General features: G+C 47.4%; 2 protein-coding genes across 6 annotated transcripts in view; one reads left to right on the top strand and one right to left on the bottom strand.

The window, feature by feature from the left end:
- CEP89 (centrosomal protein 89) overlaps nucleotides 1-26,251 on the top strand; it is a 67,771-nt gene extending 41,520 nt beyond the window's left edge. For 2 of the 4 annotated variants that reach the window (XM_073659753.1, XM_073659754.1), the window contains 3 exons: nucleotides 97-186; nucleotides 13,593-13,762; nucleotides 25,719-26,251. In XM_073659753.1, the coding sequence (XP_073515854.1) occupies nucleotides 97-186; nucleotides 13,593-13,762; nucleotides 25,719-25,935 (477 nt within the window). In that variant the 3' untranslated portion in view covers nucleotides 25,936-26,251. Of the gene's footprint in view, nucleotides 1-96; nucleotides 187-3,352; nucleotides 3,446-13,592; nucleotides 13,763-25,718 lie in introns of those variants that run through there. The other 2 variants (XM_073659756.1, XM_073659755.1) reach the window with 2 other exon arrangements.
- Nucleotides 6,886-14,198, bottom strand: LOC141175815 (E3 ubiquitin-protein ligase RNF182-like). Of its 2 annotated transcripts, none has more exons than XM_073659757.1 (2): nucleotides 13,482-14,198; nucleotides 6,886-7,792 (listed from the first exon to the last, which is right to left on the bottom strand). In XM_073659757.1, exon 2 carries the CDS (start codon nucleotides 7,770-7,772, stop codon nucleotides 7,068-7,070), a length of 705 nt encoding a protein of 234 aa, XP_073515858.1. In that variant the 5' UTR covers nucleotides 7,773-7,792; nucleotides 13,482-14,198; the 3' UTR covers nucleotides 6,886-7,067. The 2 variants fall into 2 exon arrangements, with proteins under 2 accessions (XP_073515858.1, XP_073515859.1); XM_073659758.1 differs by lacking the exon at nucleotides 13,482-14,198 and adding an exon at nucleotides 11,911-12,049.
- Nucleotides 26,252-26,816: the final 565 nt, after the last annotated feature.

Genomic DNA, 26,816 nt, shown 5'->3' with positions numbered 1-26,816 from the left:
CATGACGGCTGGCACCAGTAGTATTTGTGGTGTCCGCAGCTCACCCCAGTGAGACCTCATTATGCTTCATTTTAATTTTGTGACAATTCTGTTTAGACTAAAGGTCTGGAAGCTGAAAAGCGCGGCGTCCTGTGTCAGATGATGGAAGGCAGCGTGCGGCTGGGGCGACTGGAAGAGAAGGTGAAGGTAAGAACAATATTCGGAAGGATTTTATGCTCAGTCCCTTCTCCCCTGTAACGCCGGCGTTTCTCGCGTTGCCTCGCAGAGACAGTCTGTTCTGCAGCATCGTTCTCCACGGATAACGAGCCGAGAGGCTACAAATAGGGATATAAGACGAGAACTACGTCTAGCGGCAGCACCCACACACTTTACCCACAGCCTCGAAATCCCAAAAAGTGGAGTGACTCACCTAAGATGAGAGCCGTCCAAACCGTGCCGATCCGTGGGTGATATTCTCCTTACGGCAAGGAAACCTGTACAACTCCTTCCCATCTTGTCCCTTTCCTCTGTTGTTCCCCCCCCTGGACAGTAGTGAAAGCTATGAATGGACCTTTTTTTTTTAGCTTCAGTTTACGTACCCTTAAAGGGATATTTCCAACTCCAAGATCCTATCCCAATATGTAGTAGGTGTAGTAATATTAGCAAATACCTCCAGTTAGAAATGTAGTATACAACCCCTGGCAAAAATTATGGAATCACTGGGCTCGGAGGATGTTCATTCAGTTGTTTAATGTTTTTGAAAAAAAGCAGATCACAGACATGGCACAAAGCTAAAGTCATTTCAAATGGCAACTTTATGGCTTTAAGAAACACTAAAAGAAATCAAGATTAAAAATATGATACTCAGTAAGGGTAATTTTTTTCAGACCAAGCAGAGGGAAAAAATTATGGAATCACTAAATTCTGAGGCAAAAAACTATGGAATCACCCTGCAAATTTTCATTACCAAAACTAACACCTGCATCAAATTCGATCTGATCGTTAGTCTGCATCTAAAAAGGAGTGATCACATCTTGGAGAGCTGTTACACCAAGTGGACTGACATGAATCATGGCTCCAACACGAGAGATGTCAATTGAAACAAAGGAGAGGATTATCAAACTCTTAAAAGAAGGTAAATCATCATCATCAATGTTGCAAAAGATGTTGGTTGTTCACAGTCAGGTGTGTCTAAAATCTGGACCAAATACAAACAACATGGGAAGGTTGTTAAAGGTAAATTTACTGGTAGACCAAGGAAGACCTCAAAGCATCAAGACCGGAAACTTAAAGCAATATGTCTCCAAAACAGGAAATGCACAACAAAACAAACGAGGAACGAATGGGAGGAAACTGGAGTCAATGTCTGTGACCGAACTGTAAGAAACCACCTAAAGGAAATGGGATTTACATACAGAAAAGCTAAACATAAGCCATCATTAACACCTAAACAGAAAAAAACAAGGTTACAATGGGCTAAGGGAAAGCAATCGTGGACTGTGGATGACTGGATGAAAGTCATATTCAGTGATGAATCGCGAATCTGCATTGGGCAAGGTGATGATGCTGGAACTTTTGTTTGGTGCCGTTCCAATGAGATTTATAAAGATGACTGCATGAAGAGAACATGCAAATTTCCACAGTCATTGATGATATGGGGCTGCATGTCAGGTAAAGGCACTGGGGAGATGGCTGTCATTACATCTTCAATAAATGCCCAAGTGTACATTGATATTTTGGACAGTTTTCTTATCACATCAATTGAAAGGATGTTTGGGGATGATGACATCATTTTTCCAGATGATAATGCTTCCTGCCATAGAGCAAAAACTGTGAAAACATTCCTTGAAAGAAGACACATGAGGTCAATGTCATGGCCTGCAAATAGTCCGGATCTCAATCCAATTGAAAGTCTTTGGTGGAAGTTGAAGAAAATGGTCCATGACAAGGCTCCAACCTGCAAAGCTGATCTGGCAACAGCAATCAGAGAAAGTTGGAGCCAGATTGATGAAGAGTACTGTTTGTCACTCATTAAGTCCATGCCTCAGAGACTGAAAGCTGTTATTAAAGCCAGAGGTGGTGCAACAAAATACTAGTGATGTATTGCAGTGTTCTCTTGTGTGTTTGTTTTTCATGATTCCATAATTTTTTCCTCAGAATTGAGTGATTCCATAATTTTTTCCCTCTGCTTGGTCTGAAAAAAATGACCCTTACTGAGTACCACATTTTTAATCTTGATTTCTTTTAGTGTTTCTTAAAGCCCTAAAGTTGCCATTTGAAATGACTTTAATGTTGTTGAAAAAAAGCAGATCACAGACATGGCACAAAACTAAACAACTGAATGAACATCCTCTGAGCACGGTGATTCCATAATTTTTACAAGGGGTTGTAGTTCTTCTGATTAGCTATGTCGCTTACCCCATGTGCACGGCATTGCAGTAGCTTAGCAATTCATGGTAACTACCACTAACAATTAACTGTCCCTATATGAGTGGGGGTAACCATGGATACCTAAGCTACTGCATTGCCGGGTAAGCGACATAGCTAATCAAAAGAACTATACTACATTTCTAATTGGAGGTATTTGCTAATATTATTACATATTAGGAGATGGGAATACATTCTTGATGTGATAACGAGTTGACCCCGCGTCATTGGGCTCGTCACATCTTCAGATGAAGTTTCATGGCCATAAACTACTTGACAACGTCTGGATGTGACCTGCGGATTTGTTACTATGGCAATGTCCTGCGTACATCTAATAATTGCCGCGTGAGCTGTAATAAACCCATGTAAAGAGCTAATATAGACTTAGACAGTGAATACGGCTTTACACAGGGCTGGGTGGTCTTTTAGCGAGGGGTCTCATTGCAGATAATACTTTTTGCAAGTTCTAATCTAAAGCATTTTGGGCTAAAAATAATCTTTGCAATTGAATATTATTAAAATGTATTTTCTTTTGCTACAGAATGAGTTAACTGAGAATCCTCCAGTCAGCCTGCTCTGACAGGAGAGTTTGTGATGAGCACAGACTCTCCATCAGAGCAAACGGCTGATTCATGACCACATCAAAGTTCAGCTCAACTTTGATTTGGTTATTAAATCAGCACAGAGGAATTCAGAAAAAAAAGACTTATAAGATCCCTATTAGAAAAAGGCTCACTGACTGATTCTTCCTTAACTCATTCTGTAGCCAGAATTGTGCCAGGAAGCAAAGAGCCTGTAAGAACCAAAATGTGCAACATTTTTTTAATTAAATCCAATTGAAATAATGTTGTTTTTTTTTTTTTGTTTTTTTTTAACGCTTGAAATACATGCAGTTATGTAAAAAAAAAATATATATATATATTTAGATTTTTTTTTTTTTATCTAGTGCCACTTATCCTCAAAGAGTCAATGGAGTCAAATAATTGGGAGTGCAGCTTGTCAGATCCTCGGGGGAACTTGACAGAAGATGATCAGGAACTGTCAGCAGTGAAGACGATAATATTTAAGACACTGTCGAAAAATTATTATAAAAAGCAAAAAAAAAATTAAAGGATTATTCCCCAAAATAAAAATAAGATATCCATAGCATAGAGGATAAATGGTGATCGCAGGTGATTTGACTGCTGGGACCCCCAGTATTTCTGAGATTGGGTCTCTGGAACTGTGAGAACTGGGCTTTGCAGCCCATGAGCGGAGGTGCGCATCCTCTATCTCTACCCCACTCATTCTCTATGGGTGGGCAAGTACAGCGCTCGGCTATTACTAGCAGTCCTATTTTTTACCAGGACCTCCGATCCATTCTGCAAGACTGCAGGACCCCAAGCTTAGGTTCACTGGGGGTCCCAGTAGTCAAACTCCTGGAAATTAGCAAGTGCTATTGCTATGCATAGGGGATAAATTGTTTTTTTGGGAATAACCCTTTAGGGCAAAATAAAGCATTCAATTACTAATTAGTTACCTTTTAATTACTACGTGATACAGTCACTAATGACCAGAGAAAAGCCTGTTTCTCCTGATTGGGTCAGTGTGGGCACCTGGACATCTTCCTTTCATCAGAGCAAAGAGAAAAGCTTGTTTCTCTTGGATTCGGTCAGTGTGGGCACCTGGACGTCTTCCTTTCATCAGAGCAAAGAGAAAAGCTTGTTTCTGTTGGATTCGGTCAGTGTGGGCACCTGGACGTCTTCCTTTCATCAGAGCAAAGAGAAAAGCTTGTTTCTCTTGGATTCGGTCAGTGTGGGCACCTGGACGTCTTCCTTTCATCAGAGCAAAGAGAAAAGCTTGTTTCTCTTGGATTCGGTCAGTGTGGGCACCTGGACGTCTTCCTTTCATCAGAGCAAAGAGAAAAGCTTGTTTCTCTTGGATTCGGTCAGTGTGGGCACCTGGACGTCTTCCTTTCATCAGAGCAAAGAGAAAAGCTTGTTTCTCTTGGATTCGGTCAGTGTGGGCACCTGGACGTCTTCCTTTCATCAGAGCAAAGAGAAAAGCTTGTTTCTCTTGGATTCGGTCAGTGTGGGCACCTGGACGTCTTCCTTTCATCAGAGCAAAGAGAAAAGCTTGTTTCTCTTGGATTCGGTCAGTGTGGGCACCTGGACGTCTTCCTTTCATCAGAGCAAAGAGAAAAGCTTGTTTCTCTTGGATTCGGTCAGTGTGGGCACCTGGACATCTTCCTTTCATCAGAGCAAAGAGAAAAGCTTGTTTCTCTTGGATTCTTTCAGTGTGGGCACCTGGACGTCTTCCTTTCATCAGAGCAAAGAGAAAAGCTTGTTTCTCTTGGATTCGGTCAGTGTGGGCACCTGGACGTCTTCCTTTCATCAGAGCAAAGAGAAAAGCCTCTTTCTCTTGGTTTCGGTCAGTGTGGGCACCTGGACGTCTTCCTTTCATCAGAGTTTTTTGTAGTGGGCAGTGAAGTACCTGAGACTGGCACAGACTACTGCTCTTTACCGTTGAGGACGATGCAATTAGTCCTCCTCTGGTTAATGATTAACTATAATCTACAATGAAGTCGTCTATCATGGATGCGGCTTTGATAGATTTTGCTAGTAAATTTTTTTTTTTTGTCTGGCTATGAGAGCCCTTTAACGTGATTACACCATTGAACATCCCACACTTTGTTCATAATGGATAAAAAAAATTTTTTCTTTTAGCTATAGCAGTAAACACACTAATTACAGTAATTAGAGCCGACTGGTGCAAAAGAGAGAAGTTATGACTGATATATGTATTTCAACCCCCCTCTCCCTAGTGTTCTTCCCATGGATGAAAAAGGGGCAAATCTGTATGTAGCTCTTGATTGCACTCATTACGCCTGATTCATACATTAGTATTTTGTGGCTTTTTTTACACTTTTTTTTTTTTTTTTATTGTTTTTGTTGACTTTTTAACCTGGTTATCTAAGCCTTAGATATTGATGACCTATCCGCTGTTTGCAGCTCCCCCCAGAGGCCAGATGTACAAAGTGTACAGAGCCAGGACAAAAGAGCTCCACACTCTGTATAGTGGCCATTTTCAGGTACTGCAGCTCAGATTACAGATGCGCTGCAGTACTTGAAAATGGTCACTATATAGCGTGTGGAGCTGGGTTGTCCCGGCTCTGTACACAGTGTACATCCGGCTGTGTCGGGATAGCTACTTAGTGGTGGTGCCAATGGATAGGTCATCCGTATCTCAAGCCTGGATAATCCAGTTAAAAAGACAATAAAAAAAAAAATGCTTTGTGTGAATCCGAGCTAATAATTGCAATCTGGATATACAAGCAAATATGCCCCTTTTTTCATGAATTATAAGAGCACTAGATCACCAATGATCTGATATTGAAGACTTATTGATCAGTGATTAATAATATCTCAGCCTTGGGTCTCATTCAGACGTCCGATTTTCACATTAGCACTCATACCTGTGATAGTCTATGGGGGCCATTCACGTGTTTGTTATTTTTCCTCACTGAGCGGTCCGCGGGAAATCTCGGATCCAAGGGTCGGCTCAAAATTGGCAATGCAAGTCAGTGTATGCGTGAAAAAATCAGACCGCACTCAGATGACATCAGAGTGCGGTCCGATTTTTCATGGACTTTCAGAATGAAGAAGGTGGAGGAATTTTTTTTTTTTTTCTACGACAGACTGACTGCTAAAGACTTTGTCTGCCAACCCTTTTGTAAAAGACTTTGGCTCTTGGCCAGTTTATTCATAGCAACCAGACAGTCTTAGGCTGGGTGTCCATTTATTAGTTATGTCCGATAAACTTTTTTTGGCCTGATCCAGACCTAAACCTGTGCACTGCAGTTTCTCATCCAGCTCTAGGATAAATCCGCTGCAATATCTGATGTTCCTGAATTACTGGTATTGATCCCATAGAAATCTATGGGAACAATTCTAATGTTTGGAAGAGGAGAAAAAGAACAGACAGATGCATAAATGGAAACGAGGACTGGATGGCTGACCAGAGGGAATATCAGAAAGGCAGCAGGCACAACGTGTGATTCCAAAAATGTACGTTATCAAACAGATTTTTTTTTCATAGGGTAAAGCCAAATGGAGCAGCTGAAGGTCTGCCGAAAACTGCAGCAACCAATAGCAACTGCAGTATTGTGATTTTGTTTAGCAATCACTTGATTTTGCAGTGAAACAGCAGATAGGTAATTGTTTTAATAGACTGTAGCAACTAATTGCATCTGATGATTTCAACTGTGCATGGCTGCTCCAGTTGGCCTCGCCCTAAAATTTGTATAAAAGGTGACGTTTTATATGACTGGAGGTATCTGATGTTTGTACATTGTAACATCGCCCTCCAGATTTACATTACCAGCTAGTGAAAGGATCTTCTTGCATAACCATTGCTCCGATGGTCCTCATAAATTATTCTTTACCTCCAAGATATTTACTGAGATCCTCTGGTACGAGATACATGGAAACAAACACGATCCACGCGACAAGATGTTGGACTTTTACTGTGCAGCAGATTCACTTACATCCACGTTTTAAGTAGATCTCATAATACACGTTATATAGGAAAACATGGCAGCCATACCAAGCAAATCCATTACCCGAGTCTACCGCTTTACCAGTGCGGTGAGGACGTCTCTCAGTGGTCACCAGCAACATTCGTCAACTTCTCGAGGAGCAGTCGCACATTCCTTGGCACAGGCACTGGCAAAAGCCGTAGACCAGACACACGGTTAAACTAGAGGGCACCAGGCTGACGCAAACAATCCCAAGCGTCACTTTCTGAATTACCAGCAGATAGATCCCGAGGGGTAAGGAACCAAAGTAAAAAAAGCCAAGGAGCCAGACTAGTATCCGGGGCACATGGTTGCACAGTTTGGAGAACAGGTCGTGGTCGATTTGGCCATGAGAACTAATGGAGGCCGAGTCGAGACTGTGGTCTGCATAGTAGTCCGAGATGGTGTTTTGGCTCGGCGTCCTGGTCGAGTCCCTTTGTACTTCCATAATCGTGATGACAAGGCAGTTAGAAGATCCATGAGAAGGACTCGAAGACGCCAGGTTTTTGGGCGTCAAGACCACTTCATTGCTGTCCGATTTGCACATGTTTTTCTCCGCCAGCTTGGACAAGATATTGGTGTCATCCGGGAGGCCTGCAACCTCCTCTTCCTGGAGTTCAGTCTCATTGCGACAGAAGGGGCAGCTGATACCCGGAGCGCCTCCTCCTATGTTCAAGATCTTCGATAGGCACCTGCCACAAACTCTGTGAAGGCAGTCTAGGATCTTGGGCTTACGACTATGAGTGTTGAATTTCTGGTAGCATATCTTACACTCCAGCTCGTCCGCTGTTAGCGTCTCCTCCGCGCTCATCTTCTACGCTTGCAGAAAAGCTAAAAAATAAATAAATAAAATAGAAAATCAGTTTGACAATGTATTGGTCAAAATGTTAAAGTAAAAATCTCCTTGTTCATTTTACGGAAGACGTAGGAATAATGGGGTCAAAAACTACCCCCATTGACCACTGCCTTAACGTAATGGACGACAGTGCGTCCTTTTTTAAAATGAACTTCTAGCCACCATTACATTGGGGCAAGAGGTCTCCATCTCTTCAAAACTAAAGAACCTCTTTAAAGTTTGTGAAGAGTCCGCTGACATTAGAGGGGATCATGTGCAAGTGAGTGGTGTTGGTGGTGAGGATCGCAACGCAATGCTCGGACTGGCTGTCTGCTCTCGCGACCCCAGCGCGACAGCATGTATTTCTATGCCAGTCCCAGCATTGCCTTGCGAACCTCTTATAATGTGAATTTATTATTATTTTATTTTATTTTATATACTTTTCTGCCAACGCATGCGAATAGATTCTTTATTCTGCAAAAGGCTACAGCCCTGGTGAAGACGTATCGGCAGCGGGGCACTCACGGGCTGTCACTTGCAATCCTCAGTGCTGTCACAATAATGACACGCTGCCTGCGATGACGTCCAGGGCCCCTGCTGCTGCCTGACATTAACATCCTGAATAATGTATAGAAGATGCACAGCAAGCCTATACACAGGGCGGGGGCGCCCGTATGGCAGTCTTATGGCCGGCCACACTTACAGAGACGTAATCACCGCAATCAGCAGGAAGGTCAAAATAGAATTTTGCATTAGTCGTCGCAGAGATGTTTAGGTGGATGTATATAGGGAATCTGACTCGTGTTGGCAAGCGATTAGACTCGAAAAATCACGTATACATTTTATTCTTTATTTTAGTTTTTTAATTTTTTTTTTTTAATGTTGGAGTTGTACTAAGAGCTAAAGTGGAAAGTGCAGTCTGACTATTGGCATGTGCGAGTCTATAACCCGAATGTTTTTACCGAACACTGCCTTACAGTGCGAAATAATAGTTCTATATAATGCACACGTTCAGTGCCCAAATACAGTGCCCAAACAGTGCAGCTCTTCAGTGCCCAAATAATAATGCCGCCATGTAGTCCCTAAATAATACCACCATGTAGTCTCCAAATAATACCACAATGTAGTCCCCAGATAATACCACCATGTAGTCTCCAAATAATACCGCCATTTAGTCCCCAAATAATAATAATAATGCCGCCATGCAGTCCCCAAATAATAATAATAATGCCGCCATGCAGTCCCCAAATAATAATAATGCCGCCATGCAGTCCCTAAATAATACCACCATGTAGTCTCCAAATACCGCCATGCAGTCCCCAAATAATGCCGCCATGCAGTCCCCAAATAATACCTCCATGCAGTCCCCAAATAATACCATCATGTAGTCCCCAAATAATAATAATGCCGCCATGCTGTTCCCAAATATCGCCATGCAGTTCCCAAATATCGCCATGCAGTCTCCAAATAATAATACCGCCATACAGTCCCCAAATAATAATAATGCCGCCATGCTTTTCCCAAATAATAATATCGCCATGCAGTCTCCAAATAATACCTTCATGTAGTCCCCAAATAATAATAATGCCGCCAATCAGTCTCCAAATAACACCGCCATACGCTGCATAAACAGCACCGTGGAATATCCATTTTAATTTCATAATGCTCCTACAATATTGCTATTCAGTGCCCCAGTACAAGCCTGCACAGTGCAGCTGTTCAGTGCCCAAATAATACCACCATACAGCCCCTAAATAACTCTACATAGTACCCTTTTTACTGCCTTATAGTTCTCATACAGTATTGTTGTTCAGTGCCCAAATAATACCTCCATACAGTATACATGTAATGCTAACATATAGTGCCCAAATGCAAGCTTCCACAATACTGCCCTTCAATATTCGTATAATAATACCGTCATATGGTGCCTAAATAAGTCCATACTGTAGCCATGTATTACCACCCTATACTGCTCATGCAGTGCCCATTAAATACGCTACTGTAACTTCTAGTCATCGTCCAAATAATACCGCCATCTGATGCAGAAGCATTGCCTGGTAATCACAGTTTACAGGTTGCCCTTGGATGCCCCATCGGGAACAGGCCCCCAAACTAACCCCGGCATGGTGGCAGTTGTCATCCCGTGCAGACATTTCTTGTATAGGCTGTCATTTATTATTGTTTTCAGTTTCTGCACAAGAATGCGGTGAATGGAGGTGTCAGTCACTAAATTATGAGACTTGACAGATCTATTATTTGACTCCTTAGGGGACGCCCCTTCCCCACCCTGCTCACAAGCAGTCAAGGGCATTGCTTCGCAAAAGACATTCATTAATATTAATTTCCACAGATATAATATTTGACCATGATTCATCCATTATTAATACGCGGGAAGATTGAGAGTGTGCATTAGCTGCCTGACAAATGTTCTTCAAGAGAGACTGAATTAGCAGCGTAATTTGTACTCTCACAAGTGCCTCTGATGACAGACTGCTATTAGCAGTGCCGGGTATCGCTAAATAGTATCAGTGTCGGATAATTAAAGTCGCTATCAGCTCATCGAGATGCGAGAGAGTCCGCGTCCAAGAATCGGGGGGGGGGGGGGGGGGGGTTTCGGTTTTAATTAATGCACCATGCTGCAGTCTTATCCAGGGGCGTAACAGAAGCAGGTGCAGGGGTTGCAGTCACATCCAGGCTCTGGAGCCTAAGGGGGGACCCCCAAAAGGTCTATGTGACCTAGGAGAAGATGGTTGGGGGCCCCCGTTGGAAATTGTGCATCGGGTGCCCACAAGCCTCAAGTTACTCCACTGGTCTTACCCATTGTTCGTTAACTGGGACCATTGTAAATTAGGCTGGTTTTGGTACGTCCCGGTTTCGCCGTCCTTACTCAGATCATGTCATGCTAGGTAAGGGAAGGACCAAGTGTACGACGATGGGAAAAGGGGGAAGCCCAACAACTAGAGAAAGGGAGAGTGGAGACCCCTAGGCAGATCTTACAACACCCTGACTCCCCTATCATCCCTAAATAGGTTCCGCATCTATCATCGAGCAGGAAACCTAATCTCTGACTAACCCTAGAGCTAGGCCATAGGTAGGGAGGGGAAGGGGTGAGCACTAGTCAGCCCCTACTGCAACTAAAGACAAACAAGGGGATACACTTTGCTTGAGAAGATACCAGAGAGATCACAACAAATATCCACCAAGGAACTCTAAGCCGAAACCAGCCGACTGCTAGAACTCCAGGCCTGAACAGAGGAAAATAGTTCTATCACCGGTGACTCTCTGGAGACACTAAGGGTTTTGAAATATCAAGCAAGGGTGTGTGAATTAGCAGCAGAAGGTGAAGATCACTGCTGGATCCTAGCGAGAGAAGGATACCACTACAATACAGAGATGAAAGGATCAAGAAGGTGTCTGAAAAGCCAAGCTCAGCGACCTTCTACAGCTGGATCCAGAACGACTGTCTGTCAAACCTGATACACCCGTGATAGATCATCAGTTGGGTTAAGTCGGCCTTTAAATGGTTTTTAGTTAAATAATTTCTATAGCTTTTTCCATTAAAAAGGCTACATCCATCTCCAGCAATTTTTTTTTTTTTAAATTGCTTCATTTTCTATTTTAGATGCAATCTTCTTTTGAGTTTCCATGGTGACAGACTACAAATAATCCCCTTGTAGTCTGACCCTGCAGTCATACCTTAGTTCTTTTAGGTCTTGGTCTGCTTTGTAGCTGCAGACTCAAAACGGGAGAGGATTTTTCAATCAAGACTATTCGCTCTGTTTTCTCTATTTTTCGTTTTAGAAAAATTGGTTGCAAAGCCTTTAAAGGGTTAGTTCAATCTTTGCAAGGGATAGGTGACAACTTGCTGGGTTTGCCCTCGCGTTTCAGTTCCCATGTTCTTCCGTTTACTGGCGACAAGTTTTCTGTTTGATCCCAGTGAACGGAAGCGTTCCTGTTAACAGTCAGCGCAGGCCTCTTTACAGCACCCGCGGATATGATCAGGACAGGTTTGAGTTTCTGGATAGAAAGAATGTTTGTTGTTGTTCACTGACAACAAGCAGATCCTGGAAATAGAGAGGAATCAATTATTTAAAGAACTTTAAAGGGGTTTTACCATTTTGTAAAGCGATAACCTATTGCTAGGATATGTGACATCACTTTTTTTCATTGATGGCTGTGTGACATCTGGGACCCCCATCAATCAGATCCTTGCACACCAAGCGTTTTGGTCTTTTACGACCCCGATCCCCAGGTGCTGGGCCCGCAGAGGAAAATTGAATCAAGGAGCATTGGTCTTAAAGCGCGCCGCACGTCTGTGATACAGCACTCTGTTAGTTTTATTAGACAACCGTTTTCATTACAGATTGGAGAGGATGAAGTACGCCAAGTCCCGGAGCTGACTCCTTGATGTTTATGGCCAAACCTTTTAAAGGGTCCTTATACCATAGACTTACAGCAACCACTTAAAGGCTTTTACTAGCCCAGCGATACTGGACTGATGAAAAGCAGGAGCGCCAGATGCAAACGCTTTTAAATTCACAATTTTCATGCAGCGAGCCTTCTTGTTCACAAGATGGGTCTGATCTAGTGAAGTTTTGCCTCTATGGGTCTAATAGGGTCTGGTAGTGCCGCTCTGCCCCGACGCCTCTTGTAGTGCCGCTCTGCCCCGACGCCTCTTGCAGTGCCGCTCTGCCCCGACGCCTCTGGCAGTGCCGCTCTGCCCCGACGCCTCTGGCAGTGCCGCTCTGCCCCGACGCCTCTGGCAGTGCCGCTCTGCCCCGACGCCTCTGGCAGTGCCGCTCTGCCCCGACGCCTCTGGCAGTGCCTCTCTGCCCCGACGCCTCTGGCAGTGCCTCTCTGCCCCGACGCCTCTGGCAGTGCCTCTCTGCCCCGACGCCTCTGGCAGTGCCTCTCTGCCCCGACGCCTCTGGCAGTGCCGCTCTGCCCCGACGCCTCTGGCAGTGCCGCTCTGCCCCGACGCCTCTGGCAGTGCCGCTCTGCCCCGACGCCTCTGGCAGTGCCGCTCTAAAGAAGGGCGTTAAAGCAGACCCATTTTACTAATCCTGTAAAAAATCTGAGGTTTTCTGACGCGTTCATTATCGGCAAGTATCGTGCAGTTATCCTAATAACTAGGACAGGCATACGATACCTGCCAATCGGGCACGCGTCCCCACAGGTATGTGCAAACCAGACGTCATCCCGATGCAGAAAAACCCTTTAAAAATTCTGTTGCAGACATTTTTTTCATTTATAGTCTTATTTAAGAAACTTTAAGAAAATAACAATTGGTCAGGACTGTAGAAAAACAGGGTGACAACCCGTGAGCGAGTCGTATCCAATGGGCCTGTTGGTTGTCACCCAGCTCTCTTCCATGCAACCAAGAAATGGATGAATGTGCCACCATCTATATAGTCCCATATATATACCCGAATAACGTTCTTGTAGTCCCTGCTCTTTCCCAAGGCTACTTGTAGCTGCATGCTACTAGTGAACCAACTGTTAAATTCTGCAAGCTTTGCTGCCATTAATAAAACATAGCTACGGATTATGCGTGCGCTCCGGCATCCATGTGCCAGTGCATCATCTTCCTCAACGCTAGCAGAAAGCCAATAATCCTTCATCCAAATTAATGCACCATCTATATTAGCTGGGGGGGGGGTGTAAGAATGCGTAAGGCTTACATACCTGACTTAAGGGGTCAGCAAGACATCACCGAGCATCAGCGACGGACGGCGCCGGGTCGTTGCAGTCATCCTGCCAGTAAAGGATCCTCACATCAGTATTCACTGCTTACAGGTGTACAGAAAGCAAGCCGCAAGCACCGTGCAAGGCATCACTCACAAGCTGACGGAGCGGGAGGAAGACTTTGCAGGGAAGGCAGCCCAGCACCAGCGAGAAATGAAGTATCTCCGCTGGCTGCTTCAAGACAAGCAGCAAACCCTGAGCGAAGTCTTGCAGCAGAAAAGGTAAGAACAAAACAAGCCAATTAGATGTGACTGGTAGGAGGAGAAGAGCAGCTGCATTCTTCTTCTTCTTTTTTTTTTTCATCTAAGTCCCATCTGCCGTGGATGTGCAGCAGAAAATGGAGGCTTCACCCTCCCCTTCCCCTCTCCAAAAGAAATTCTGATTCCCAAAGATAATGATCAAGTAGCGAGCGAAGAGCGCGCCTCCTTCACCGAGGCTCCTTCTGCACGGCCGGGTTCCTCCTCGACCCAGCGCTGGGCACATGCATCCTGCTCGCACATCTTACCGGTAGGATGAGCGAGCCACTTTGTGCATGTTGGATATGAAGCAACACAAGGGGAAGTGACTTCATTGCCACTAAGGAGCGCTTAATTGGTTGATTGATTCCGATGTTGATCTGGACCGTGCATCAGATCTCGCTGCTTTTTTTTTTTTTTTTTTTTTTTCTGCAGCCACGGAAATATTAGCCGTAATCACTTCTTTTAACAGCCGGAGCTTACAGTCACTCTCCAGACTGAAAAACCTGTGAACGGCAGGAGAGAACTCCCCTCCCGGCTGCTAAGCCTTATAATTATCATGAGTCCTTGAAGTAGCATTTATTATCATGAGTCCTTGAAGTAGCATTTTATCAGATCAAAAAACTTAGCAATATGCCATTTTTTTTTGTACATACAGATCATGTGTCTCCATGGTAACAGACTACAAACAAACCCCGTGTAGTCTGATGGTGCATGGGTTACTACCCTCCTCTCCTCCCATATATAGGTTATCAATAAGACAGGATTGGGATGTAAAATAGGACTTTAAGATTATACCATATAGGGTTTTGTTTGTAGTTGTAGGTATAGAGATACATAGGTCTGAATAGGAGCTGTATACTCAGAACAGTAAAATATTAGGTTATTACTAGCTTACTAAGTAGTCACAGAAATGACTGATAGATAAAGGTCTCGACTCACCAAGTGAGACACCTCTCAGACATCCAGGCAGGGACTGCTGCCTCATCTGGGGTTAAGGGACTCCCCATTTTCAGTCTAGGTACAGATCCTGCACCTATCAGACATTTATGATATATCCTGTGAATACGCCATGTATGTTTTAGGAGCAGTTTCACAAATCTGAATTTCACAGTCCGCTATTATTCGGAACAGGCGCGGGTCTCCTAACTCAAATTTGTCAGGTGTCCTCGCGGCCGGTCTGGACAATACTTGTCGGGAGACCTCGCGGCCGGTCTGGACATCACTTGTCGGGTGACCTCACTGCCTGTTTAGACATCACTTGTCGGGTGACCTCACTGCCTGTCTGGACATCACTTGTCGAGAGACCTCGCGGCCGGTCTGTACATCACTTGTCGGGTGACCTCGCGGCCGGTCTGGACATCACTTGTCGGGTGACCTCGCTGCCTGTCTGGACATCACTTGTCGGGAGACCTCGCGGCCGGTCTGGACATCACTTGTCGGGAGACCTCGCGGCCGGTCTGAACATCACTTGTCGGGAGACCTCGCGGCCGGTCTGGACATCACTTGTCGGGAGACCTCGCGGCCGGTCTGGACATCACTTGTCGGGAGACCTCGCGGCCGGTCTGGACATCACTTGTCGGGAGACCTCGCGGCCGGTCTGGACATCACTTGTCGGGTGACCTCGTGGCCGGTCTGGACATCACTTGTCGGGTGACCTCGCTGCCTGTCTGGACATCACTTGTCGGGTGACCTCGCTGCCTGTCTGGACATCACTTGTCGGGTGACCTCGCGGCCTGTCTGGACATCACTTGTCGGGTGACCTAGCTGCCTGTCTGGACATCACTTGTCGGGAGACCTCGCGGCCGGCCTGGACATCACTTGTCGGGAGACCTCGCGGCCGGCCTGGACATCACTTGTCGGGTGACCTCGCGGCCGGCCTGGACATCACTTGTCGGGTGACCTCGCGGCCGGCCTGGACTTCACTTGTCGGGAGACCTCGCGGCCGGTCTGGACATCACTTGTCGGGAGACCTCGCGGCCTGTCTGGACATCACTTGTCGGGAGACCTCGCGGCCGGCCTGGACATCACTTGTCGGGTGACCTCGCGGCCGGCCTGGACATCACTTGTCGGGTGACCTCGCGGCCGGCCTGGACATCACTTGTCGGGTGACCTCGCGGCCGGCCTGGACATCACTTGTCGGGTGACCTCGCGGCCGGCCTGGACATCACTTGTCGGGTGACCTCGCGGCCGGCCTGGACATCACTTGTCGGGTGACCTCGCTGCCTGTCTGGACATCACTTGTCGGGAGACCTCGCGGCCGGTCTGGACATCACTTGTCGGGAGACCTCGCGGCCGGTCTGGACATCACTTGTCGGGAGACCTCGCGGCTGGTCTGGACATCACTTGTCGGGAGACCTCGCGGCCGGTCTGGACATCACTTGTCGGGAGACCTCGCGGCCGGTCTGGACATCACTTGTCGGGTGACCTCGCGGCCGGTCTGGACATCACTTGTCGGGTGACCTCGCTGCCTGTCTGGACATCACTTGTCGGGTGACCTCGCGGCCTGTCTGGACATCACTTGTCGGGTGACCTCGCGGCCTGTCTGGACATCACTTGTCGGGTGACCTCGCTGCCTGTCTGGACATCACTTGTCGGGTGACCTCGCTGCCTGTCTGGACATCACTTGTCGGGTGACCTCGCGGCCTGTCTGGACATCACTTGTCGGGTGACCTAGCTGCCTGTCTGGACATCACTTGTCGGGAGACCTCGCGGCCGGCCTGGACATCACTTGTCGGGTGACCTCGCGGCCGGCCTGGACATCACTTGTCGGGTGTCCTCGCGGCCGGTCTGGACAATACTTGTCGGGAGACCTCGCGGCCGGTCTGGACATCACTTGTCGGGTGACCTCACTGCCTGTTTAGACATCACTTGTCGGGTGACCTCACTGCCTGTCTGGACATCACTTGTCGAGAGACCTCGCGGCCGGTCTGTACATCACTTGTCGGGTGACCTCGCGGCCGGTCTGGACATCACTTGTCGGGTGACCTCGCTGCCTGTCTGGACATCACTTGTCGGGAGACCTCGCGGCCGGTCTGGACATCACTTGTCGGGAGACCTCGCGGCCGGTCTGAACATCACTTGTCGGGAGACCTCGCGGCCGGTCTGGACATCACTTGTCGGGAGACCTCGCGGCCGGTCTGGACATCACTTGTCGGGAGACCTCGCGGCCGGTCTGGACATCACTTGTCGGGAGACCTCGCGGCCGGTCTGGACATCACTTGTCGGGTGACCTCGTGGCCGGTCTGGACATCACTTGTCGGGTGACCTCGCTGCCTGTCTGGACATCACTTGTCGGGTGACCTCGCTGCCTGTCTGGACATCACTTGTCGGGTGACCTCGCGGCCTGTCTGGACATCACTTGTCGGGTGACCTAGCTGCCTGTCTGGACATCACTTGTCGGGAGACCTCGCGGCCGGCCTGGACATCACTTGTCGGGAGACCTCGCGGCCGGCCTGGACATCACTTGTCGGGTGACCTCGCGGCCGGCCTGGACATCACTTGTCGGGTGACCTCGCGGCCGGCCTGGACTTCACTTGTCGGGAGACCTCGCGGCCGGTCTGGACATCACTTGTCGGGAGACCTCGCGGCCTGTCTGGACATCACTTGTCGGGAGACCTCGCGGCCGGCCTGGACATCACTTGTCGGGTGACCTCGCGGCCGGCCTGGACATCACTTGTCGGGTGACCTCGCGGCCGGCCTGGACATCACTTGTCGGGTGACCTCGCGGCCGGCCTGGACATCACTTGTCGGGTGACCTCGCGGCCGGCCTGGACATCACTTGTCGGGTGACCTCGCGGCCGGCCTGGACATCACTTGTCGGGTGACCTCGCTGCCTGTCTGGACATCACTTGTCGGGAGACCTCGCGGCCGGTCTGGACATCACTTGTCGGGAGACCTCGCGGCCGGTCTGGACATCACTTGTCGGGAGACCTCGCGGCTGGTCTGGACATCACTTGTCGGGAGACCTCGCGGCCGGTCTGGACATCACTTGTCGGGAGACCTCGCGGCCGGTCTGGACATCACTTGTCGGGTGACCTCGCGGCCGGTCTGGACATCACTTGTCGGGTGACCTCGCTGCCTGTCTGGACATCACTTGTCGGGTGACCTCGCGGCCTGTCTGGACATCACTTGTCGGGTGACCTCGCGGCCTGTCTGGACATCACTTGTCGGGTGACCTCGCTGCCTGTCTGGACATCACTTGTCGGGTGACCTCGCTGCCTGTCTGGACATCACTTGTCGGGTGACCTCGCGGCCTGTCTGGACATCACTTGTCGGGTGACCTAGCTGCCTGTCTGGACATCACTTGTCGGGAGACCTCGCGGCCGGCCTGGACATCACTTGTCGGGTGACCTCGCGGCCGGCCTGGACATCACTTGTCGGGTGACCTCGCGGCCGGCCTGGACATCACTTGTCGGGAGACCTCGCGGCCGGTCTGGACATCACTTGTCGGGAGACCTCGCGGCCTGTCTGGACATCACTTGTCGGGAGACCTCGCGGCCGGTCTGGACATCACTTGTCGGGTGACCTCGCGGCCGGCCTGGACATCACTTGTCGGGTGACCTCGCGGCCGGCCTGGACATCACTTGTCGGGTGACCTCGCGGCCGGCCTGGACATCACTTGTCGGGTGACCTCGCGGCCGGCCTGGACATCACTTGTCGGGTGACCTCGCGGCCGGCCTGGACATCACTTGTCGGGTGACCTCGCTGCCTGTCTGGACATCACTTGTCGGGAGACCTCGCGGCCGGTCTGGACATCACTTGTCGGGAGACCTCGCGGCCGGTCTGGACATCACTTGTCGGGAGACCTCGCGGCCGGTCTGGACATCACTTGTCGGGAGACCTCGCGGCCGGTCTGGACATCACTTGTCGGGAGACCTCGCGGCCGGTCTGGACATCACTTGTCGGGAGACCTCGCGGCCGGTCTGGACATCACTTGTCGGGTGACCTCGCGGCCGGTCTGGACATCACTTGTCGGGTGACCTCGCTGCCTGTCTGGACATCACTTGTCGGGTGACCTCGCGGCCTGTCTGGACATCACTTGTCGGGTGACCTCGCGGCCGGTCTGGACATCACTTGTCGGGTGACCTCGCGGCCGGTCTGGACATCACTTGTCGGGTGACCTCGCGGCCGGTCTGGACATCACTTGTCGGGTGACCTCGCGGCCGGTCTGGACATCACTTGTCGGGTGACCTCGCGGCCTGTCTGGACATCACTTGTCGGGTGACCTCGCGGCCGGCCTGGACATCACTTGTCGGGAGACCTCGCGGACGGTCTGGACATCACTTGTCGGGAGACCTCGCGGACGGTCTGGACATCACTACTCGGGAGACCTCGTGGCCGGTCTGGACATAGCGGTCCGATTTTGGGACCGTAAACCGGACTAAGTTAGGACTATTTGCAAAATCACACTTCATTCATTTATTTAGTTTCTTTAATAGTTAGATAATTTTATGTAAACTAGATGGTGGGAGGAGGCTCAGGTGCTGGAGCCGCACATACACGATGGGTGGGAGGCCATTGCTTCTTATGTGCCAGTACATATGTGAAGAGTGTGATCATTGCTCCTCGCTCCCTCCCCTTCAAAAGGAGAAGAGTTTATTAAACTGTGATTCTTCACCGAGACGAGCGGAAGTAATGAGGCTGCTGGGAACCTGATACCATGCGATTATCCAGTTCTGCCATACAAAGGTCAATTCTACGTCCATTAATACAGGGTATTGAATACATCTCAGTATTCCTGCCTCTGGCATTAGAGCTACGTTCCCTCTATCTCTGTATGAGCAGAGGCCGTGTTCACACTACGCCTTCATAGCTAGTCAGCGAGCCTATTAGGGATCTGGGTTCTGCTCCTGCCAAGCCAGAAAATACAGACCTGCTTACAAAAAATATTATCAGGCAGCATTTGATTTATAAAGCAATCAGATTTACAGGGTAGCATCCAGATCACATGCCGCGATGGTGTTTGTCTGCACCCTGGGTGGTCTAGAGCAGAGAATGGTTAATTTCTGTAGCCCTGGTGACCAAGGCTAGTGAGTTTGGTTACCTCAATCATTCCTGCTAAACTAGGCCAGTGAAAGTGTTAATATTAATATAGCTTCTGTTTTAGGGTAGCAAAAGGGTTATTGTTAATATTTCTGGTGGTCTAGGGTAGTTAATGGGTTTATGTCAGGATCCCTGTTGGGCTAGGGCAGAGAAGAAGGAACATAAGGATCCTTGGAGGTCAAGGGCAGAGAAGAGGTAATGTATGGATCCTTGGAGGGCAAGGGCAGTTAATGGATTTATGTCAGGATCCCTGGTGGGCTAGGACAGAGAAGAAGTAACATAAGGATCCTTTGATGTCCAAGGCAGAGAAGAGATAATGTAAAGATCCTTGGAGGTCTAGGGCAGAGAAAAGGTAGTGTAGGGATCCCTGGAAGTCTAGGGCAGCCAAGAGGTAATGTAGGGATCCTTGGAGGTCAAGGGCAGTTAATGGATTTATGTCAGTATCCTTGGTGGGCTAATGCAAAGAACAAGTAACATAAGGATCATTGGATGTCTAGGGCAGAGAAGAGGTAATGTAGGGATCCTTGGAGGTCTAGGGGGGAAAAAGAGATAATGTAAGGATCCTTGGAGGTCTAGGGCAGAGAAGAGGTAACATAAGGCTCCTTGGAGGTCTAGGGAAGAGATAATGTAAGATTTCCTGGTGGTCTAGGGCAGAGAAGTAATGTAAGGATCCTTAGAGGTCTAGGGAAGAGAAGAAGTACCATAGGGATCCTTGGAGGTCTAGGGAAGAGAAAAGCTAATGTAAGGATCCTTGGAGGTCTAGAGAACAGAAGAGATAATGTAAGGATCATTGGAGGTCTAGGGCAGAGAAGAGGTAATGTAAGGATCCCTTGTGGACTAGGGCAGAGAAGAGGTAACGTAAGGATCCCTTGTGGACTAGGGCAGAGAAGAGGTAACATAAGGATCCTTGGAGGTATAGGGAAGAGAAGAGGTAATGTAAGGAATGGATCCTTGGAGGTCTAGGCCAGAGAAGAACTAAGGTAAGGATCCTTGGAGATCTAGGGCAGAGAAGAGGTAATATAACAATCCCGGGTAGTCTTAGGCAGTCAAGTTGTACATTTTAAGCTCCTCCATGGAGGGCAGTGGAAGGGTTAATGCTACATATTGGGGATTCAATAGTTACTCACCCCTGCGCTGTAACAGGAGACTGATAGGTGACTGTTCACCTTCCTTTTTTCTCATAGAGATGAGCCCAAAGAGCAGCTACACAGTTCTCTCTGTGATCGGGCAGAGCATATTTAAAGGCGCTCCGCACCATCATTACTTGGTTTTCTGGAGCTGCTTGGAGTCGGTGCCACAACGCCTGGAAGGAGTAGTGCTCCGAGGCCTTTCCTGGTGATCTTACTGGACTATTGTAGAGCCGGGACTGGTGCAGGGTCTGGGCCTACCTGCAGCCGCACACCCCACTTCCCCCTACACCTCACCGGACCTGCACCATACTTACACAGAAAGCCTCTTCTTTTCATCATTCTTGAATAAACCTTGTATTTTCTCACCTCTGAGCCCCTCCAAGGCCCGAAGAGCCACATTCATACAGTCATCATATATTCAGTCCTTATCAGACGCCATAAACATCTGGCTTTACTTTTGTGATTTCTGTGAGAATGGAGGCAATCTGCCCATGATTGCCCATGAATTTGTGTGTTTTCCCTGTCTCCCTGGAACTAAATTATGTACATCATTTCCTATTATCTCTGAGAGGCTGTAGAGCCTGGAGAAAGAAAGTATTGCGGATTCAGATAAGAGCAATCCATCAACGCCGGCAAAGTCAACATGATGACATATCTCGCCAGCCAATCCCGAGTCCCTGATAATGGCCGGCACAGGCTGATTCAGACCCCACGTATCCAGCGCTTACGCCTGCGGACCGCTGCGGCCTCCTGCATGGACGTCTTAATAATGCACATTTCTGATGCTTTCTTACTACTTTATATTCCTTCCTTGCAGAGTGGAGCAAACACCGCCAATGTTCAGGGCAAATACGGCATGTGCTGTGCTGATACTGCAAATATACAGCATATATGGCCCAAATATCTGCACAATCTACATCAGTGCTAAACCTATAACAATATGCACCCTGCGGTAATAATATATTCACACTTCTACTCCCATATTAAACATATACTACCGCACTACTACTGTATGGACCCTGCTGTAATAACATACACATACTACCGCCCAAATACTAAACATATACTACCGCACTAATACTGTATGCTCCCTGCTGTAATAACATACACATACTACCGCCCAAATACTAAACATATACTACCGCACTAATACTGTATGCACCCTGCTGTAATAACATACACATACTACCGCACTACTACTGTATGCACCCTGCTGTAATAACATACACCTACTACCGCCCAAATACTAAACATATACTACCGCACTAATACTGTATGCTCCCTGCTGTAATAACATACACATACTACTGCCCAAATACTAAACATATACTACCGCACTAATACTGTATGCACCCTGCTGTAATAACATACACATACTACAGCACTAATACTGTATGCACCCTGCTGTAATAACATACACATACTACCGCCCAAATACTAAACATATACTACCTCACTACTACTGTATGCACCCTGGTGTAATAACATACACATACTACTGCCCAAATACTAAACATATATTACTGCACTGCTACTATATGCACCCTGCTGTAATTAACATACACATACTACCGTCCAAATGTTAAACAAATACTACGGCACTAATACTGTATGCACCCTTCTGTAATAACATACACATACTACCGCCCAAATACTAAACCTATACTACCGCACTACTACTGTATGCACCCTTCTGTAATAACATACACATACTACCGCCCAAATACTAAACCTATACTACCGCACTACTACTGTATGCACCCTACTGTAATAACATACACATACTACCGCCCAAATACTAAACATATACTACCGCGCTAATACTGTATGCACCCTGCTGTAATAACATACACATACTACCGCCCAAATATTAAACATATATTACTGCACTGCTACAATATGCACCCTGCGGTAATTAACATACACATACTATCGCCCAAATACTAAACATATACTACCGCACTACTACTGTATGCACCCTGCTGTAATTAACATACACATACTACCGCCCAAATGCTAAACATATACTGCCGCACTACTACTGTATGCACCCTGCTGTAATTGTTAGAACCTTCCTGTTTGGTTTTTTCCATCTTGTGTTTTGCGGTCACGTGACCATCTGCCTATATATCCCAGCTCCGCCCTTGTGGCTGTGCTGGACTTCAGTGTTTGACTGTTTCTCTAGCCTGGTGCTTCGGTGCCTTTCTTTGTCAGTTCACTTGGTCCTTCTGGGACCTCTAGTACCTTTTTTCTGTTTTTCTTTTTGTGTTCTGCAACAACTTCTCTGTTTAGGAGGTGTCCCATTTTTTGTCCCAGTCCTTAGTTCTTTTAGGGACCCCTCCCTTTATGCTATAGGTCTTCGTTCAGACTAGCCGAGGACTAAGGCGGGTCTGTTCACAAGGAACAGGCAGCCCGCTACATCGTGGCGATTCAGCTTAGTCTTACTGTAGGGACAGCTTTCCCCTATCTTTCCTTAGTACTTGTTGCAGATCATAACAGTAATAACATACACATACTACCGCCCAAATACTAAACATATACTACCGTACTACTACTGTATGTACCCTGCTGTAATAACATACACATACTACCGCCCAAATACTAAACATATACTACCGTACTACTACTGTATGCACCCTGCTGTAATAACATACACATACTACCGCCCAAATACTAAACATATACTACCGTACTACTACTGTATGCACCCTGCTGTAATAACATACACATACTACCGCCCAAATACTAAACACATACTACCGCACTAATACTGTATGCACCGTACTTCACTAATATATGCACACTACCACCCAAATGCTAAACATATAAAACCATACCAATACTATATACACCCTGCAGCAGTAATATATGCACACTCCTGTCTAAATACTAAACACATAATACCGCACTAATGCTATATGCACTGTGCTGCACTAATATATGCACCATTTGTGCATTTTATTAGCAGTCATGAGATGAGCAGCGGCCGCTGATCCTGCACCGCTTATTGCAGCGTGGTGGTGGGGCCGTCCTCCCTGTAGAATACCCCACCGCGTGCTCGCCTTTGCCTGTCTAGGTCTCTACGGACTCCACTGCCCTGAAGCCCCCTGGACTGTGAAGATCCTCCAGGATCCGCTGACTTATCGAGAATGATTGTGAGATGGGGGATCTGCCACTTCGGCTCAGCGTCACGCCCGGCGCGCTGCACGGTTTAGCGCAGACAGCGGTGCACACTGAGCAGAGCTATAAGGACACGTTACATAATCTCCCCACAATGCCGCCACTGCCGATTGTGAGCACTCAGTGTAGAAGTAATCCGGTAATTGCCCAGAGCACAGGAAGCCGCCATCAGACTGAAGAAAGCAAGAAAATTACTGCGCCGCCGCCCGTCCTGACAGAATAGCACAAGTACACTGCGTTCTCTTCCATTGTGTCCCTCGTCATCCGCCAGACGACAGCGAGTGTGAGCGACTGAGCGCGGATCATTAATCACTCACACAGAGACAGCCGGACCCCCGTCCATCAGACCCCCGGGAGAGTGTCGAGAGCACAGGGAAGTGTCAGATCCTGAGTGTGGAGAAAACACAGCGATAAGGAGTAACATCCAGATATAGACGGGATCGTGGTACTACGACTCCCAGCATCCCCAATCCATAGCTATAGATTACACTCTGATAATACAACTCCCAGTATCTCTAACCTACAATCCATGACATAACTATAGCCTAAACTGATACTACAATTCCCATCATCTCTAAGCCACACTGCATCACATATCTATAGGCTAGATTGTGATATTATAACTCCCATCATCACTTACCCTTTCACCCTGCAATATCTGTAGACTACACTCTGATACTACAACTCTCAGCAACCTGCAATCTACGCCATAGTTATACACTAATGCGATGCTACAACTCCCAGCATCTCTAACCCATTCACCATTCCACATCTATAGCTGAGACCGTGGGACTACTGCTCCCAGCATCTCTAACCCCTACTCCATGACATGCTTATAGACTAGTGCAATACTACAACTCCCAGCACCCACACTCCATGCCATATCTATACACTAGACTGTGATACTACAACTCCCAGCATTTGAAGCTTATGCTCCCCGCCATAACTATTGGCAGAAGTCTACACTCCGTAGCACTGTCGCTGTCCTGGCATGCTGGGATTTGTAGTTTTACAACAGCTGGAGAGCTGCGGGGGGGAAGATCTGTGCCGGTGCAGCTCTTTGTGGTTATGCTGTGACGTCCTGCGTCCGCCCTGGTGCCGGTGACTGCACCCTATAATACCACCCTACATGGCGATGGCGGGACGTCCGTGCACCAGCGATTTATGGCACTCTGAGGACCGTGGGTCCCGTAGGTATTAGGGCCCGCTACATTTAGTCCCTGTCGTGACATTTATCTGTCTTCACCAATTCTTATCAGTGTGTAGACAGCAGGGTGCTTACCATGCGGGTATTTCCTGAGCTCCTGAAGGACACCTGTCTGATAAAGCTGCGAAAAACCCCATTGGGAGCCAGATTGGGTCTCCATATTGCTTTCCACCCAGCTTTCCAAGAAGCAGAGAAGATCCAGCAACTTGACCATTCGCAAGCGTCTTGTGGTTTTCACGCTCATCCCAAGACCGGGAAGGAAAATGATTTTCCGAGGCCGCATGTAAAAGCCTGAGATTGTAATTTTTGCTTTCCGAAACAAATAAATAAATATATTTATATTATATTTATTATTTATTTTTATTTTTATTTTTTTCAGACAAGTTGAAGAACAGCTGGAAGTCGTCTGGGAGTCAACGGCCAATGATAAGAAAGAACTGCGAGCGCTGCTACACTGCGGCGGCGCCCTGAAAAACGGAGGAGGCAGCGACCCCATCATCGGATTCAGCTTCAGTTACTGCGACGTGAACTCCTCATCGCATGCCGACGACCCGATGAAGTGGTCGGCCGATCGGAGAGAATCAAAGCCTTACTGACCACCTGCAAGTCTTCTATTCTTACAGTAGCTGCTCCATCCCAGATCCAGCCAAAAATACCGAACACCACGACGGAAACCTGACATTGACCCCATTAGGGTCAATGGGGTCCATCAGGTGCCGCTGGTGTCCGGTGTGTCGAGAGGTTGTCCAATTTTTATTTTTCTTACTTAAATGCATGTAGAATAATTTTTGAAATTGGGTTTCATTAACAGTTTTGCTTTCTACAACCCCTGTGTTGCCCTATCTAGGAGTTAAGTAAGAATCCATCAGCGAGATCGCTGTGCATCACTGGGAGTTTATAACTCTTTTTTTTCCGCCTTTCTCTGAGCTCTTCTCAGCTGATTTATGACCACAGACTACATCTAAGTTCTTTCTGCAGCTTCTGTGTTGCACTATCTACTGCTAGCTGCAGAATGAGTTAAGTAAGAATCCATCAGTGAGCTCGCGGTGCTTCATTGGGAGTTTATAACTCTTTTATCCACCTTTCTGTGTGCGCCTCTCCACTGATTTGTGACCGCAGACTTGTCGGGAAACAAAAAGGGTGTAAAAGCCAAACGCTGCAAAATTTGTAATGAAACCCAATTACAAAAATGATTTTTAACCCCAGATACATGCATTTAAGTAAAAAAATAAAATAAAAGACAAACCCTTTAATTTCAGACTGATCTGAACAACAGAATTAAGAAACACCGCCTTAATGGCATTTAGTATTTTCTATAATTTTTATTTATATATTTTTTTTATAACGTTTTTTTCTTATTAGAAATCTTTTGACTAGGTGACCAAATCCAGGGCTTCCAAGATGGCGGTCTACGGTTGCAAACTCCCTGTACTCTATTTTTACAATAGGAAGAAGTGCAGCTCCGGAGCACAAACTG

The sequence above is a fragment of the Phyllobates terribilis genome, unplaced genomic scaffold (genome assembly GCF_046119375.1).
Source record: "Phyllobates terribilis strain yellow unplaced genomic scaffold, ASM4611937v1 Scaffold_14__1_contigs__length_39327217, whole genome shotgun sequence".
Classification (NCBI taxonomy): Eukaryota; Metazoa; Chordata; class Amphibia; order Anura; family Dendrobatidae; genus Phyllobates; species Phyllobates terribilis.
The sequence above is the reverse complement of the archived record's forward strand: the minus strand, read 5'-3'. Positions and strand labels throughout refer to the sequence as shown.